The 13,463-nt window shown below is 32.1% G+C and overlaps 3 protein-coding genes across 8 annotated transcripts; 2 read left to right on the top strand and 1 right to left on the bottom strand.

Annotated features, from left to right (window-relative positions):
• The first annotated feature begins 725 nt into the window (after positions 1-725).
• On the top strand, positions 726-5,730 carry LOC143207875 (ribitol 5-phosphate transferase FKRP). Its single transcript, XM_076421735.1, has 3 exons — positions 726-1,347; positions 1,750-2,007; positions 2,074-5,730. Exons 1-3 carry the CDS (start codon positions 877-879, stop codon positions 2,839-2,841), a joined length of 1,497 nt encoding a protein of 498 aa, XP_076277850.1. The 5' UTR covers positions 726-876; the 3' UTR covers positions 2,842-5,730.
• On the bottom strand, positions 3,808-9,405 carry LOC143207873 (dynein intermediate chain 2, ciliary). 2 transcript variants are annotated; one of them, XM_076421733.1, is made up of 15 exons: positions 8,372-9,405; positions 8,076-8,144; positions 7,887-7,994; positions 7,590-7,791; positions 7,397-7,504; positions 7,187-7,338; positions 7,034-7,117; positions 6,770-6,956; positions 6,547-6,708; positions 6,335-6,478; positions 6,162-6,268; positions 5,909-6,086; positions 5,317-5,548; positions 5,008-5,241; positions 3,808-4,944 (listed from the first exon to the last, which is right to left on the bottom strand). In XM_076421733.1, exons 2-15 carry the CDS (start codon positions 8,118-8,120, stop codon positions 4,767-4,769), a joined length of 2,121 nt encoding a protein of 706 aa, XP_076277848.1. In that variant the 5' UTR covers positions 8,121-8,144; positions 8,372-9,405; the 3' UTR covers positions 3,808-4,766. The 2 variants fall into 2 exon arrangements, with proteins under 2 accessions (XP_076277848.1, XP_076277849.1); XM_076421734.1 differs by having other exon boundaries at positions 8,076-9,405.
• On the top strand, positions 7,924-12,924 carry LOC143207876 (uncharacterized). 5 transcript variants are annotated; one of them, XM_076421737.1, is made up of 6 exons: positions 8,195-8,849; positions 8,937-9,049; positions 9,158-9,275; positions 9,397-9,478; positions 9,572-9,758; positions 10,438-12,920. In XM_076421737.1, the coding sequence occupies exons 3-6, from the start codon at positions 9,207-9,209 to the stop codon at positions 10,649-10,651; spliced, it is 552 nt and encodes a 183-aa protein (XP_076277852.1). In that variant the 5' UTR covers positions 8,195-8,849; positions 8,937-9,049; positions 9,158-9,206; the 3' UTR covers positions 10,652-12,920. The 5 variants fall into 5 exon arrangements, with proteins under 5 accessions (XP_076277856.1, XP_076277853.1, XP_076277855.1 ...); XM_076421741.1 differs by lacking the exons at positions 8,195-8,849; positions 8,937-9,049 and adding an exon at positions 7,924-7,998 and having other exon boundaries at positions 10,438-12,924; XM_076421738.1 differs by lacking the exons at positions 8,195-8,849; positions 8,937-9,049 and adding an exon at positions 8,044-8,140 and having other exon boundaries at positions 10,438-12,924.
• Positions 12,925-13,463: the final 539 nt, after the last annotated feature.

Here is a 13,463-nt window from a genome sequence, read left to right as displayed (position 1 = left end):
TCTTGTAATTTATATATATTCAAGATACTTCTAAATGTGTTAAACTGCTGCTGCTTTACGAGAAAGAAAGAAGAATTATATGTGAGAAAAAGAACAAATATATTATATATATATTATATATATATAAATATAAATATATATGTATATACACGTACATATATATATATTTTATTTCAGAAGTTTAGTTTAATGGATATATAATGTTAAAAAAAACCCGAGGAAGATAACAAATTAAATTCTCTCTCTCTGTGATTCGTCTAAAAGAAAAATGGAACTGAGGAAAGATGATAGAAAAAAAAATGAAATCAATTGAAGAGTTACAATTATTAATTAATTAAGTATTATTATTGTCATCGTCTCATTATCATTGCTCCGTACCGTCAGGTTATATCGAACAAGCCACAATGAACCGACAAACACAGTTTTCGTAATGAACTTGACTCGTGATCTTTTCTTTTCGCTAATAACAGTAACGAGTTATCCTATCGATGTAATAAAAACAAGTATTTTTACCGATATGCCCTTGTTTCATTTCCTTGCCTGTATGCATCCATTTTTTTTTTATAAAAAGATAAATCTTTTGTTTCAAGAATTCTAATAAATATATTCTGCCCCTATATATGTAGCACCTAATTGATTTGAATCAACCGCCACAATATTCATAGAGTTTTTTGAACCGCAGAGCGCTGTTGACCCTTGTTGACCCTGTTGACGGGCAAAGAGGAAATTCCCTCGCTGATGTTGGTATTACTTGGGAACAATAAATGGAAGTGCACGAAATATCGTGCCGTGAAGTAATATTGAAAACGATATTAGAAAGTGTTGTGATATGAGTGAGTGATAGAAAATTAGACATACGATGATATTACAGAACACATGATAACGATGCGTCTTAAGTTTGTCAAAACACTGTTAGTGCTTGCACTATTAGGTAATATTATTATATGGCACAGAATATGGAGGTTATTCGCAGCGCAAAACACATTGAGATTGTTGACACCAAATGTGACATCTGATCCTCCGCAAAAACTTCATCGCCGTTTAGCTCGTCTTGTTACCGTGGTTATACGACAGTTCGAAAACTTTGAGAACGATGTAGCCTCCACAGTGGAATCTGTTTTAGAGTTTTTTCCTACTATTCCAATTTTAATAGTGTCTAACGAATTACCATACCCTCCATTAGAATTGGATTTTGCCAATGACAGTATGCAAAATGTGAAACTAATAAATTTACAACCGGATTTCAATACATCTTACGATGAAAGAAATCCACTTTTCTATGTGCGTACGAAATACGCATTATTTTTACCTGACGCAAGCCGACTTACTAATAAACAAGTCGTGCAGGTAAGGATCTTAGTGTCTATGTTGTTAAGGGGTCCCATGGAAATCACCGACACAGTTTTTGCCGACAACATTTCTCCGACTCCAGATTTGTCCGACAACGATTTTGACTGACAACGAATTTGATCCACAATGACTTGAGACACAGTATGACAATATTGTATGATAATACATACTGTGGTCGTCTTAAATTGTTGTGGATCAAATTCGTTGTCGATCAAATTCATTGTCGATTAAAGGCGTTGTCGGCCAAAGCTATTGTCGGACAAATCTGGAGTCGGAGAAATGTTGTCGGCGAAAACTGTGTCGGAGAAAACTGAGTCGGTGATTACCATGGGACCCGTTGTTAAGACACATAATTTTAATCAGCTTGATTTACATTCGAACATAATTATTTTGTTACAGGAGACTGTATCGCATGCAGCGAAACTAGGTATAGTAATTGTACCAATAGGAAAAGCAACTTTGAATTGCATTAGTATAGATTTAAAAGTAAGAGAATGGAGCCTCAAGTTTTCACGAATTGACGGCAATGTTTGCAACAGTGTAACTGGAAAACATGCTACTATTATTGAGACAAGATTACTGAGGAAATTAACCGATCCTTTCCTGTTACCTTTCACGGATGCATTATACATTCAGACAACTGCGATTAGTGCAAAGGTATGTAATTTTTGTTTTAGAACCCTAATTTCTGAGATGACAAAGAAAATTATTTCTTGTCACTAGGTTCATATACTGTCTAATTATCAGCTGAGCGAAGGAAAGATATTATACAGAAATCAACAGTCGCAATGGAAGTTACAGCAGTTACATCTAAATCGTGAGCGAATAATGTTTGAGAAGTTGGGGATTAAAAAAGTTGTAAGGGAGTCTGATACTATAGAATGGTATGGTTGTTCAAGGGAAAGCAGTAGATGTTTTGGATCAATTATAAACGGTGTACCATCATATCTTTATCAAAAACGATATACACCACCTTGTTGCCTCTCAGGATTAAGAAAAGTTGCTCACCATGTGTTTGATAAATTAGAAGAAGTTGGTGTCAGATTTTGGTTAGAGGGAGGGTCTTTACTCGGTGCTATGAAAAATGGTGATATCTTGCCATGGGATTATGAAGTACAAATAGGTGTAAATCGCGATGACCTTGAACGATCACCATGGTTAATCAAGGCCATGAGTAAATCTACTGTTGACAATGACGGTTTTGTCTGGGAAAAAGCAACAGAAGGGGAGTTTTTTAAAGTGCAGTATTCAAAGATTAATCATTTGAACGTGAACATTCTTCCATTTTTTGCGAAAAATGGTTCTATGGTCAAAGCAGCGTGGTTTTTAAACCAAAGAAATTTTCCGGAACAGTTTCTTCATCCAATGTCAAGTATTGAATTCGCTGGTAGGCAAGTGCCATGTCCCAACAATATTAGGGATTTTTTAGAGTTGAAATATTTTAAAGGTGTGATAGAAAATCCAGAACTTCCTGGAAAAATTTCTTTTTAGACTGTACACTTAAATAAATTCACTTTCTAGGAGAAGCTACATGCAGTTAGAAACAGATAATATTTCTGTGTTAAGGTATAATTTAAATTACATATTCAATAACTATTTCTATACTTAATCAGATTTTACATTTTTTATTACCATCTTAAATATTGGAACTAATATCTTCTAATAAGAATGTAAGTTAGGTCTTGCATCGTAGAATTTCCACTTGAGATATATTATTTTCCGACGATTTATAAAAGTTAAATAAATGGTGTCGTAAAATAAGAATGATTGCTGATTTCGACAGTTCATCAGTATAAGAATAAAAGAAACGTTATACAAAATATACTTAAAAATGTAGATCTTAAATATTTTCTTAGTTTCATAAAAAGTTATGAACGTAATTTAATTATGCTTTATGTACTTTGACATATTTATAATTTATTACTAATAAATTGTCGTATATATGTATGTTCGCAAGTTCCTAAAACAAATTTTAGATTATTTCAAAATTGATATTTTGAAACTTGTTACATTTTGTGTATTTACAATTTTTGAAAATGAATTTTCGAGCGTTGTTAAGTCGGATGATAAAAATGATGAGTTTTCATTTAACTCCGAAGATGAATTGATGTGCCAAAGATTTGAAGCAGTTTCCGTTTCAATCGTTTTCTTTGCTTTCTGTATCATTCTATACCATTTGGTTAAACCTGTAGTACAAATTATCATTTACAATTTCGTCAGTATTATTTTTTATTAATCTCATTGACTAATGTTACTGTGATATGTAATCTTTCTATATGTGTGTTTACAAAACATTTGATTTAAAGACATATCTAAAAATTGTATATCAAATACTTTAATATTTAAGATTTTATTATAAACTATTGTAGGTTACTTCAGTACTATTTATTTTAAAAATTAAAAGAAGACAAACGACACTGTGATAACCAGTGTTTACTGTGTTACTCGATATACCAGTAATTAATTAAGTCTACTGTTATTATTCCAATTTTGCAGTTTCCTTTTTTCTGCTTTTGCAATATACAAAACATTTTACATGTAAAACTTACTTGTGTAAACCAATTTTATGAAATTACTCCATTATTCTTTAAGGCACTTTATGAATAATCTTATGTTGCAAAAAAAATCAGTGCTGTTATGTGTATGGAATTGCAAAAAGTTTAACATAAATAATGCTATTTATAGAACAGTATATTAAAGTAGTTTCATAATCGTTAATATTTGCTTGTAGTCTAGGACACACATGTTGTAGCAAGTCTGTATACCAACATTATCTTTGTAAGTTATAATAATATTTTTAATGTATTCTAAATTTAGTGCCAATTCATTTATAAAGACATAGATATTGTAGGATTTTTAATAACGTTTATTTTTAAACACGCACAATGTAAGAATCTATTACTCCCTACAATATTAATATGTATTTTCTGTTATAGCAAGTACTAATAAAATGTTACTGTTTATAAAACAAAATGTCATACCTTTTTGCTACAACTTAATGTAGATACATGAACGAGCTTATAATTAAATATTTAGGAACTCCATAAAAAGAGTGTCATTTATAAAATCGATTCCTTATCGTATTTACACACAAAAGTTTTATTAACCCTTTGCACTCAAAGCAATTTCAATTCCAATATAAAGATATATGTTTCAACCCAGATCAGTTTTGTTCTATGCAATCTATTTTACACTGTGCACATCAAATTGAACCTGCTTTTTTATATATAACAGTTGAGCTTTTTACAATTTATAGAATACAGACAAATTTAATAATGTTAAAACTTTTGAATAATGGCATGGCAAGTTTTAATGGCACCTCAGACTCGCCATTCGAGAGCAAAGGGTTAAGGGAAAAATACGAACACGCGTTTGTAAGCAATGAGATCTTTTTATTTGATAAAAATATAATTTTACTATGTTACTACCCGTACATCCTCCGGTGGTGTTAATACGGACGGTTCACGTACAAAGCTTAGTAGTTTCTCTAATTTCATAATTTCTAAGTCTCTGTGCGTTAAATGCATTTGTCTTTTCGTTGGTTTCACTTTTATTCTAAGATTTGGCGAGAGTTTTAAAGTAGTGACTGTACCTCTATAGAAAATTCAAAGATCAGATTAATGAAATGGGAGTCTCACATGTTTGTTTAATACTTACTTATCATCACCAACAATAATAAACGGCAGTTCGTTGTTAAATGCTAGACGAGTTAATTTATTCTTCTTTTTACTAACAACTGCTTGACTACATATTGGTCTATATTTGTTTACATTTAAATCAAACACCGTGACTTTCCCATCGTTTGAAACACAAGCCAATACTGTTGAACTGTATGGTGCCCATTGAACGTCTCCAATTGGAACACCAAGATCGAACATAAACAAAGGTTCCCTATAAAGAATTAAATATGTAACCAGTGTTGCAATATTAGCTAGTTATATATGGTACTGGTTACATGAATCTTACATTCTATTATCTTCCCATATTTTTATTCTCCAGTCACCTGAACAACTTGCAAAAATGCTAGAATTAAATTTATTGAATACTATTCGGTACACAGGCATATTGTGTGCTTCGTTATAAGTTTTCATGTAAACACTACTATATGCTGTGTTACATTTGTAAATTGTTCCTTCTTCTGTTCCTACTAAGAATACATTTGGATCTGCAGGATGAAATGCTAAACAGGTACCACATCCTAAGAAAGTGGAAACATTGTTTTTTAATATGCAAAATGAGTTCGATACTATTAGAGGTGTGCGATTTCCGAAATTTTCGAGAACCAATTCCAAATATTATGCATTAAATATGTTTCTTCTATCGATCGTATTTGCTGATAATCAATTTTTAAATGTTTTCGGCGCAACGGTTCGATCGGTTATTACGAATTATAAAACAACTTTGCTAATTGTCAAATAAATCTTGAAAAAGATCCAAACTGGGATCGAAACGTTGATTTTGTTTGACAATTAGCAAAGTTGCTTTATAATTCGTAATAAACGATCGAACCGTTGCGCCGAAAACATTTAAAAATTTATTATGCATTAAGATTGATTACCTTTAAGGGTGATCATAGTACCATCTGGTCCAGGTATTGGAGGTCGGTCTAGGACAAGTGTCATCACAGTTGTCAGTGCAAGATCATTTTGAAGTAATATCCAGTAATTTATTTTTCCATCAATACTGACACTGTAGAATGCCAAATTACCTTCTTCTGTATCTGGTGCCCAACATACCTTAATAAATAAACCTCGAATTACTCATGAACTTGCTGATTTGTGTGATTAGCATGATCTTAAAATTTAACGAACCTCCCAAACTATTCCTCCATGCTTTTGACCAACATCGTTACTCTTATATTGCGGAGCTGTCGGTGGCAACATGACATTATAAACAGCAACAGAACCATCCATAGTACCTTAATTATAAAGATAGAGATCGATATTATTGTCTCATACTGTTACATAATTTTTTACTTTTTTACCAATGACTAAAAGATGTGGATGTTGTTCACTGAAGGCCAAAGACATTACTGGAGTTTCTATCGGACAGATCCATTCTGGATACGATGGATTTTTTAAACTAAATAAGCAGACTATTCCATTTGTTATTGGACTATTAAATGACACTGCAATTATACATATATAAGTATATGTATAAACACGAGATATAAAAAATTGAACATTTTGTATTAACTTGTTCCATAAGCTACTGCAAATAAGTCATAATATCTGCCATTAAAGCATAACTGGGTAACATCGTGTTTTTTAGTTTTTTCATAACTGAATTTCCATAAAGGTAGTAACGATCCTTCTCCATCCTTAAATTCATCACTTGGATCATCCCAATATCTGTAATCTAAAAGTATTTATCTATATATTTCATCGAGTACACTATTATTATTTTAAATAGTAGTCACCTTGTGCTATATCATCGAAAATATTTTGATTCACCATTCGTTCCAACGTTTTTGCTGCTTGTAACATTCGACATGACAATGCCATGGATTGTGTGTGTGCATTCTTTTTCATGTCTTCCTTTTTTAGTTGTAACATTGGAACTCTCTTTTCTTTTTCTTTCTCACGTTGTTGTTGCGCGAAATCTTCCTAAAATGAAAGTATACGAATCACTTATCTACTTTTAAGTCAATTAATTCATAAAAAAATAATATATGTATATATACTTGATACTCGTCAAAGATTGTCCATTGAAAAACGTGTGTATTGAATATTCCTGTTGGAGGCGGTACTGTTTGTGTACTCATTTCCTAGAAAATTATTATAAAATCAGATAAATAAAACATGTTAAATTCAAATTCAATGTTATGTTATCTTACTCGTAAAGGATTTGTGTATGTTAGAGCAGCCCGTTCACAAAAATTAAATTGGTTTGGAATCTTTTTATGTTTTGTTGTTTCTGCTTCTTCTTCATCTGGTTCAACATCAACCTCAGGTTCTTTTTGTTCCTCCTCAACATCTTCTGCATGATCTACAAAAATATGGATAGTGATACAAGTTTTTAATATTACTACAACTAGTCATTATACCTTCTTCTTCTTCCCCCTTGTCTTCCTTTTCTTCTTCTTCTTCTTCATCTTCTTCTTCGTCCTCTTCATCATCAGCTAACATTTGAGGCATATCGTGGAAACTTTCCACTATAAAAAGAGAGCTGTATCATTTCCTTTAAATATTACAATGATTATAAACATGATAAATAAATTTGCCTTTATGGAGTCTTACCGATAAGTCCACCGGCTAGTTGTACTTTCGCTTCTTCAGAATCCTTGTGTAATATAGTTCCCTGTACATTTAAGAGTGTTACTAAATGTGGAGGAGGAGGCAATTTTATGAATTCTTTCAATTTCCATGACCATTGCACTAAAGAATCCGGAACTCTTGTATTGTGAATAGTGAGGACTCTTGCGATCTCTTCTTGCAGTTCCTACAAATTTGACACACATTGTGATGCAAATAGAAATATACAATTAAAATATGTAGCGTATCAATGTTTTTTTAGCAATGAAAGAAGGCATGTACTTCTTCTGTCAATTGCAGCTGATCGTCTGGTTTGAGAAGAGTTTTTCCACGCATCCAATCCATGTCACCTCCAGCAAAATCTACACGACTCCGTGCAATACTCATGTGCTATGTAAGTACGTATAATAAATTTCACTAAACAAAATATTTATACAATTCAATATTATGTTCTAATTATGAAGTACTAACTCTTATATCTCGATCTGACAGCTTCGACACTGATCTCCTTGCCATTGCGTCAGCTTCCCAATTATGTAACTATGCATATAAAAATATATTACAGTAATTGTGTATTCTAATTTATTTTACACTCTAATTACAAAATTCACGGGAGAAGTATTCACCAAAATTGTTACAACATTTCAAAGAACGTTAAAATCTTTGTCTATATAAGCGACGTATAAAATTTTTGTTCGTTTTATATAAATTAAATTGCTGAATATATTCTATAAATTGGAGACACTATTTTATTGTAATAGACATACATTAGAAAAACGATCTGAAATCTGCCTTCATTAAATCAGAAAGTCGTAGTTGCTTAGGAAACATGTTATATTGTTGTATACATATATATATGTAGTATCATTCAAATGCATTCAAATTCAAATAATATTCCATGTACACCTCAAGAATTGTTATACCATATTTGATATCAATTTATTACGTCTGCAATATTACAATACTGGTATCAAAAATATATACATGCATAATAAATACACACATAGTTTAATATATTTTATTTGTATTTAAAATTGTAGAATGCATATGATGTGTATATGCATAAAGTGTACAGCATATATATTTGTGTAAAAGAGTTTATGCCTATTTCATTCAAATAACTGGTAATAATGTTAAAATATCCCTGTGGTTATATACATGAAAGAAAATCAATAACAGAACATACCATGATAATGCAAGCATGCTTGGTACTTATAGATAAGTCAGACTCATACAAAAATACTTGTGAGTAAATATTCAAAAATCGTACGCTTCTAAGCATATTTTCGTGCAACTCGACATATATTATTTGTGCATTATGTTACATTCAAGAATACATCATTATTTTTCGAGTACCTGTTCAAAGTACCTGTATACAAACAATGACTGTGTGCATATTATAAATGGATTTTCTGCATTACTATTAGATGTTTAAATAAAAAGAGGTATATTTTCTTAGTCATTTCACGAGAAATTCTTACATATGCGTATGTATGGTTAGGTAAGAAAGATGTTTGGTTTATAGACTGAAAAACTGTTATGTTTTCTTACAGATGAGGTAAGAATATAAATGTTTGATGTAGTATAACATTTTATTTTGTCATGGAAGATAGTGGAATTGACAGTGACCCGAAAAACACTGGACGCGTAGAAGATGAAAGACTTTTCGTGGTAAGTATATAATATACCATATTTTACATTACACAATATTCAATAAATGTAACATTAAATGAATGTAACGTTAAATGAAAGTACTATATCAGCCTATAACATAACATTGAATACTTTTTAGGGAAGCGATAGTAGCTCTAGCAGCAATCAGACACAAACGTCTCAACACAACTCTAGTACTAAGCAGTTACAAAAGAAGCTAGGTACTTGTTAATTTATTATCTTATATCATGTTTGTGTAATAATATTAATATCCTGTGTTGAGCATTTATTTCTATATTTTGCATATCGCATAGAGGCACGGATCGAACAAGCAAAACGTATTCAGCGAAGTTCAGACTACATAAAGCTACCCAAATACGATAAAGGAGGTAATAGTGGCAGCAGTACTGCTGGTTTGATCTCGATTCAAAGACTTCCCATACCAACTAAAAATAAAGAGCATCTTCCTCTTGTTGAATATTGGCATAGCGACAGTGAAAGGTAAAGAAAAATCTCGATAAATATGAATTTTTGGAGAATTCAACTACGAGGGTAGTCCCAGAAGTACCCGACCTTGACATATAGCTGGCGGTTGTTATTTGAAAACTTACTATAGCCAAAAGTACAATCTTTATGAAGCTTAAGTTTGAAGTCTGAAGACGCTACGTTGTTTAGTATTTGTTTGACAGCCACCAATAGCATTTAGCGAGAAAGAAAGTGTTGTTCCATCAGGACAATGCACTAGTTCACATATCCGGTATCGCAGTGGCCAAAATCAATGAGTTAAAGTTCGAATTGCTTCCTCACGCACCCCATTCGCCAGATTTAGCCCCCTCAGACTATTTTCTCTTTCCAAACTTGAAAAAATGGCTCGTTGGTAAAAGATTTGCCAACAATGAAGAGGTAGAGTTTGTGGTTGATGGCTATTTTGAGGAGCTCGACGGATCTCACTATAAACAGGGTATCGAAGCTATTGAACATCGCTGGGAAAAGTGTATCGAGCTAAAAGGAGACTACGTTGAGAATTAAAGTTATTTTTTCCCCAAATTTTTTGTGTTTACTTTGTTAGGTCGGGTACTTCTGGGACTACCCTCGTATGTATATCTCTTTGGTATAACTGTGAATGTATAGAAATGTAATAATTGTGAAGTATTGCATAATTTATGTTTCAATTTTGTAGCGAAGGTGAAATGACCCTATTCCCAGCATCGAAGTCGAAAGATTCGTCTAAGCACAAACAAGATTTGACTGATACTTTTAGTATCGAAGAACTAAGCGAAGAAAGTGAAGATTCTCTGAATTTAGGACCAACTCAACCATCTCCAGATTTAAAGTTTATGCAGTATCATGGATGTACTGAGGATTGCCTTCGTTGTCAGTGCCACATATTGTAATTTATTGTTATATACATATATGCTTTAAGTATATGGAAGATTAATTATTTTTTATGTGTTGTTGAATATTAATTTATTATTTTCAAAGTTTATATAATTATACGATCGAAAATTTTATATATATGTGGAATGAGGACCCCTAGACCTGTGAGACAAGGAGGAAATGTTGTACAGCACCAAGGCAATGGTTGTTAAGGCGTGTTGACTGACCAGTCTTAAATTAGGACTCTTAGTCAATCCTAATCTCGAGAACACAGATTTGTGTCCCGTTTGTCCGGTTCCTCTTTTTGTTACCAATTTACAAAGTTGTCAGAATTGGGATGGAGGATGGGAGAGCACTGATAAGAAGTATGATGATGTATGTGCTGATGAAGTATGATGTATGACGCGTGCGTTAAGATAAAAATACATGAAGATGGGTGCGTTATAAATGCAAGAAAAGACACTGTGATGAACATTCGAGGACGAATGTCATTTGCAGGATGTGAAAATATGACCTCGCAGATCTTTAAGAAGCCTGAGACGACTAGAAAAAGTTGAAGGACTCTGAATGTACCAGTTAGATTAACAATAATTACCAATAACTTAGATGACAGGATTCCTTACTTCCTTGGGATCATTTATATCATTTAACTCTTGGATAGCGGTGCTCGAGTTCATTTTGACCAAATATTTTGAAAATCCAGATAAGAAGATCCAGATAAAGCACCTTTAAAAATATGTTTAACAAAATTGTTAAACAACTGCCCAAATGGATGTAATTATTACTGTCTGTGCAATCGGCAAACATTGTCCGCTTTATGAGAGTTAATCGCATTGATGCGATCCAGGAGCTACGCCTTGATCATCATCATCATCGTGAATCTCCCTGACAACGTCGTCTTCGATTTCGCTCTTGACGCAAGCCAAATATATTAAGTATTTACATCATGTGATTCAAGAGATGTTGATTTTTTATACTTTTCTATTAGTTAGAAATCTACCAATAGAATACCAGCAAATTACAAATATTTTTCGAACGAATAATTGTGTTCTGCATGTTATATATTATTTTATTTCCTTGATTCTATAAACATTTATTTGTAGCAATTATATTTAAATTTCTAGAAAATAATGTTTTTTATTGTAGATATTTGTAAACCTTATATAACTTATATATTATAGTCTTATTCTGCCCATAGTTGAAGCGTTTGCTGTAATTTTGAAAATATACTTATTGGAAGCAATTTGTCTTTTTATCTTTACCAATTTGAATAAAAAAATTAAAAAATTGAAGTGTCTATGAAATGGAGGATATTATATTTCATGGAATACGGGGTTGTATATCTCGAAGATTTTTTTTTTCGCGTACATGAATAATGGAAATTTTTGCGGAGACATATAATCAAGTTCTTTGGTTCAAATAAAAATATGTTAAACGTATTTCGCCTACTGTTCTTGTTATTTTTCGTACTCCATGCAAGCTACCGAGGTACGAACAAATTGTCTCACTTATAAAATCATTTTGCTCTTTTTTTTCGTCGAAGCGAACCTTACGTGAACGCCCGTGTTGTACAACAAGAATGTCGGCGAATGGGATGCTAATTAATCGTTCGTACGCGGTAAATTTATTCTTCCCTCCGATACTCCGACAAGCTCGATTTTTAATTAAACCTGCAGGAAAGGGGCGCGCGGAGAGAAAGTAACAACCTGCTGGGAGGGAGAAAATGTTTGTTACATGTAATATTCACATATAGGGTGAAACTTTTAAATACCACAACAATTTTATAGTTATTCAATTTGTAGAAAAATATTAAATAGTTATAGTCAAAATCTGCAACAAAAAGAATAAAGGAGGAAAAGTTTAATAAATACTGCATCTAAAAATAATTTTGTCTTCAAATAGTAAAAGCGATTATATGAAAATAATACAAGTGTGTCTTTTCCTTAATGTAAGTTCGACTTCTTAATACCATTAAGAATATAAGAAGCAATGGTTTACGAAATAATATGCAAAAAATTTTCCAAAAATTATAATTTGCAAGGTTACATGCAAAAATAAAAATGGAACCTTTTTTAAAACTTTTTTATTCGAGTCCTTAATGAAAATTTAAAATATATGATTTGTAGATCTGTAATAGTCACACACGTGCTGAAAATTTCATCGAAATCGATTAACATACACACGAGCTACAAACGGTTGAAAATGGTAGTTTTACACGACTTTTGATCAGCTTAGAATCCTAAAAATCGTACATCTTTCGATGCGTGTAGTTTTCTCCTGCGTCAACCAATTTCGATGAAATTTTCAGTACGTGTATAACTAACATAGATCTACAAAACATATAAAAAAGTTTTAAAAAATTCCTTTTTTATTTTTGCATGTAACCTTGTAAATTATAATTTTTGGAAAATTTTTTTTTAAATTATCATTTCGTAAACCAATGTTTCTAATTGATTATAAAAAATCAGATCGTTCGGTACAATTATAAAAAAAGGGTGTACGAATACTTTTTACACTCACTGTATGAATATTTAAATGCATCGGGATTAACTGCCCTCGTACATAAACATAATATCGTCGAAGGAGATGTATTCGCTAGAGCCGCCATCGTCAACACTCGCCGGTACGGTCATAAATTGAATGAAAATTATGGCGTATTTTGTAACCAATTTGAAGTAATAAATTTCCCCCCCTCGGCGACCGTGACAATCTGTAATGTGAGCGCCGCTAATATTCCTTCATTTATTCGCACGCTCCAAGCAAAAATGAGGAAGAGAGAAGGAGGTCCTGAGATTCCAACGACCGATCAACCACTAATTCCTGTCAGAT

Source organism: Lasioglossum baleicum, chromosome 4 (genome assembly GCF_051020765.1).
Source record: "Lasioglossum baleicum chromosome 4, iyLasBale1, whole genome shotgun sequence".
Classification (NCBI taxonomy): Eukaryota; Metazoa; Arthropoda; class Insecta; order Hymenoptera; family Halictidae; genus Lasioglossum; species Lasioglossum baleicum.
Note: the sequence above shows the minus strand (reverse complement) of the source record. Positions and strands in the feature narration are given on the sequence as shown.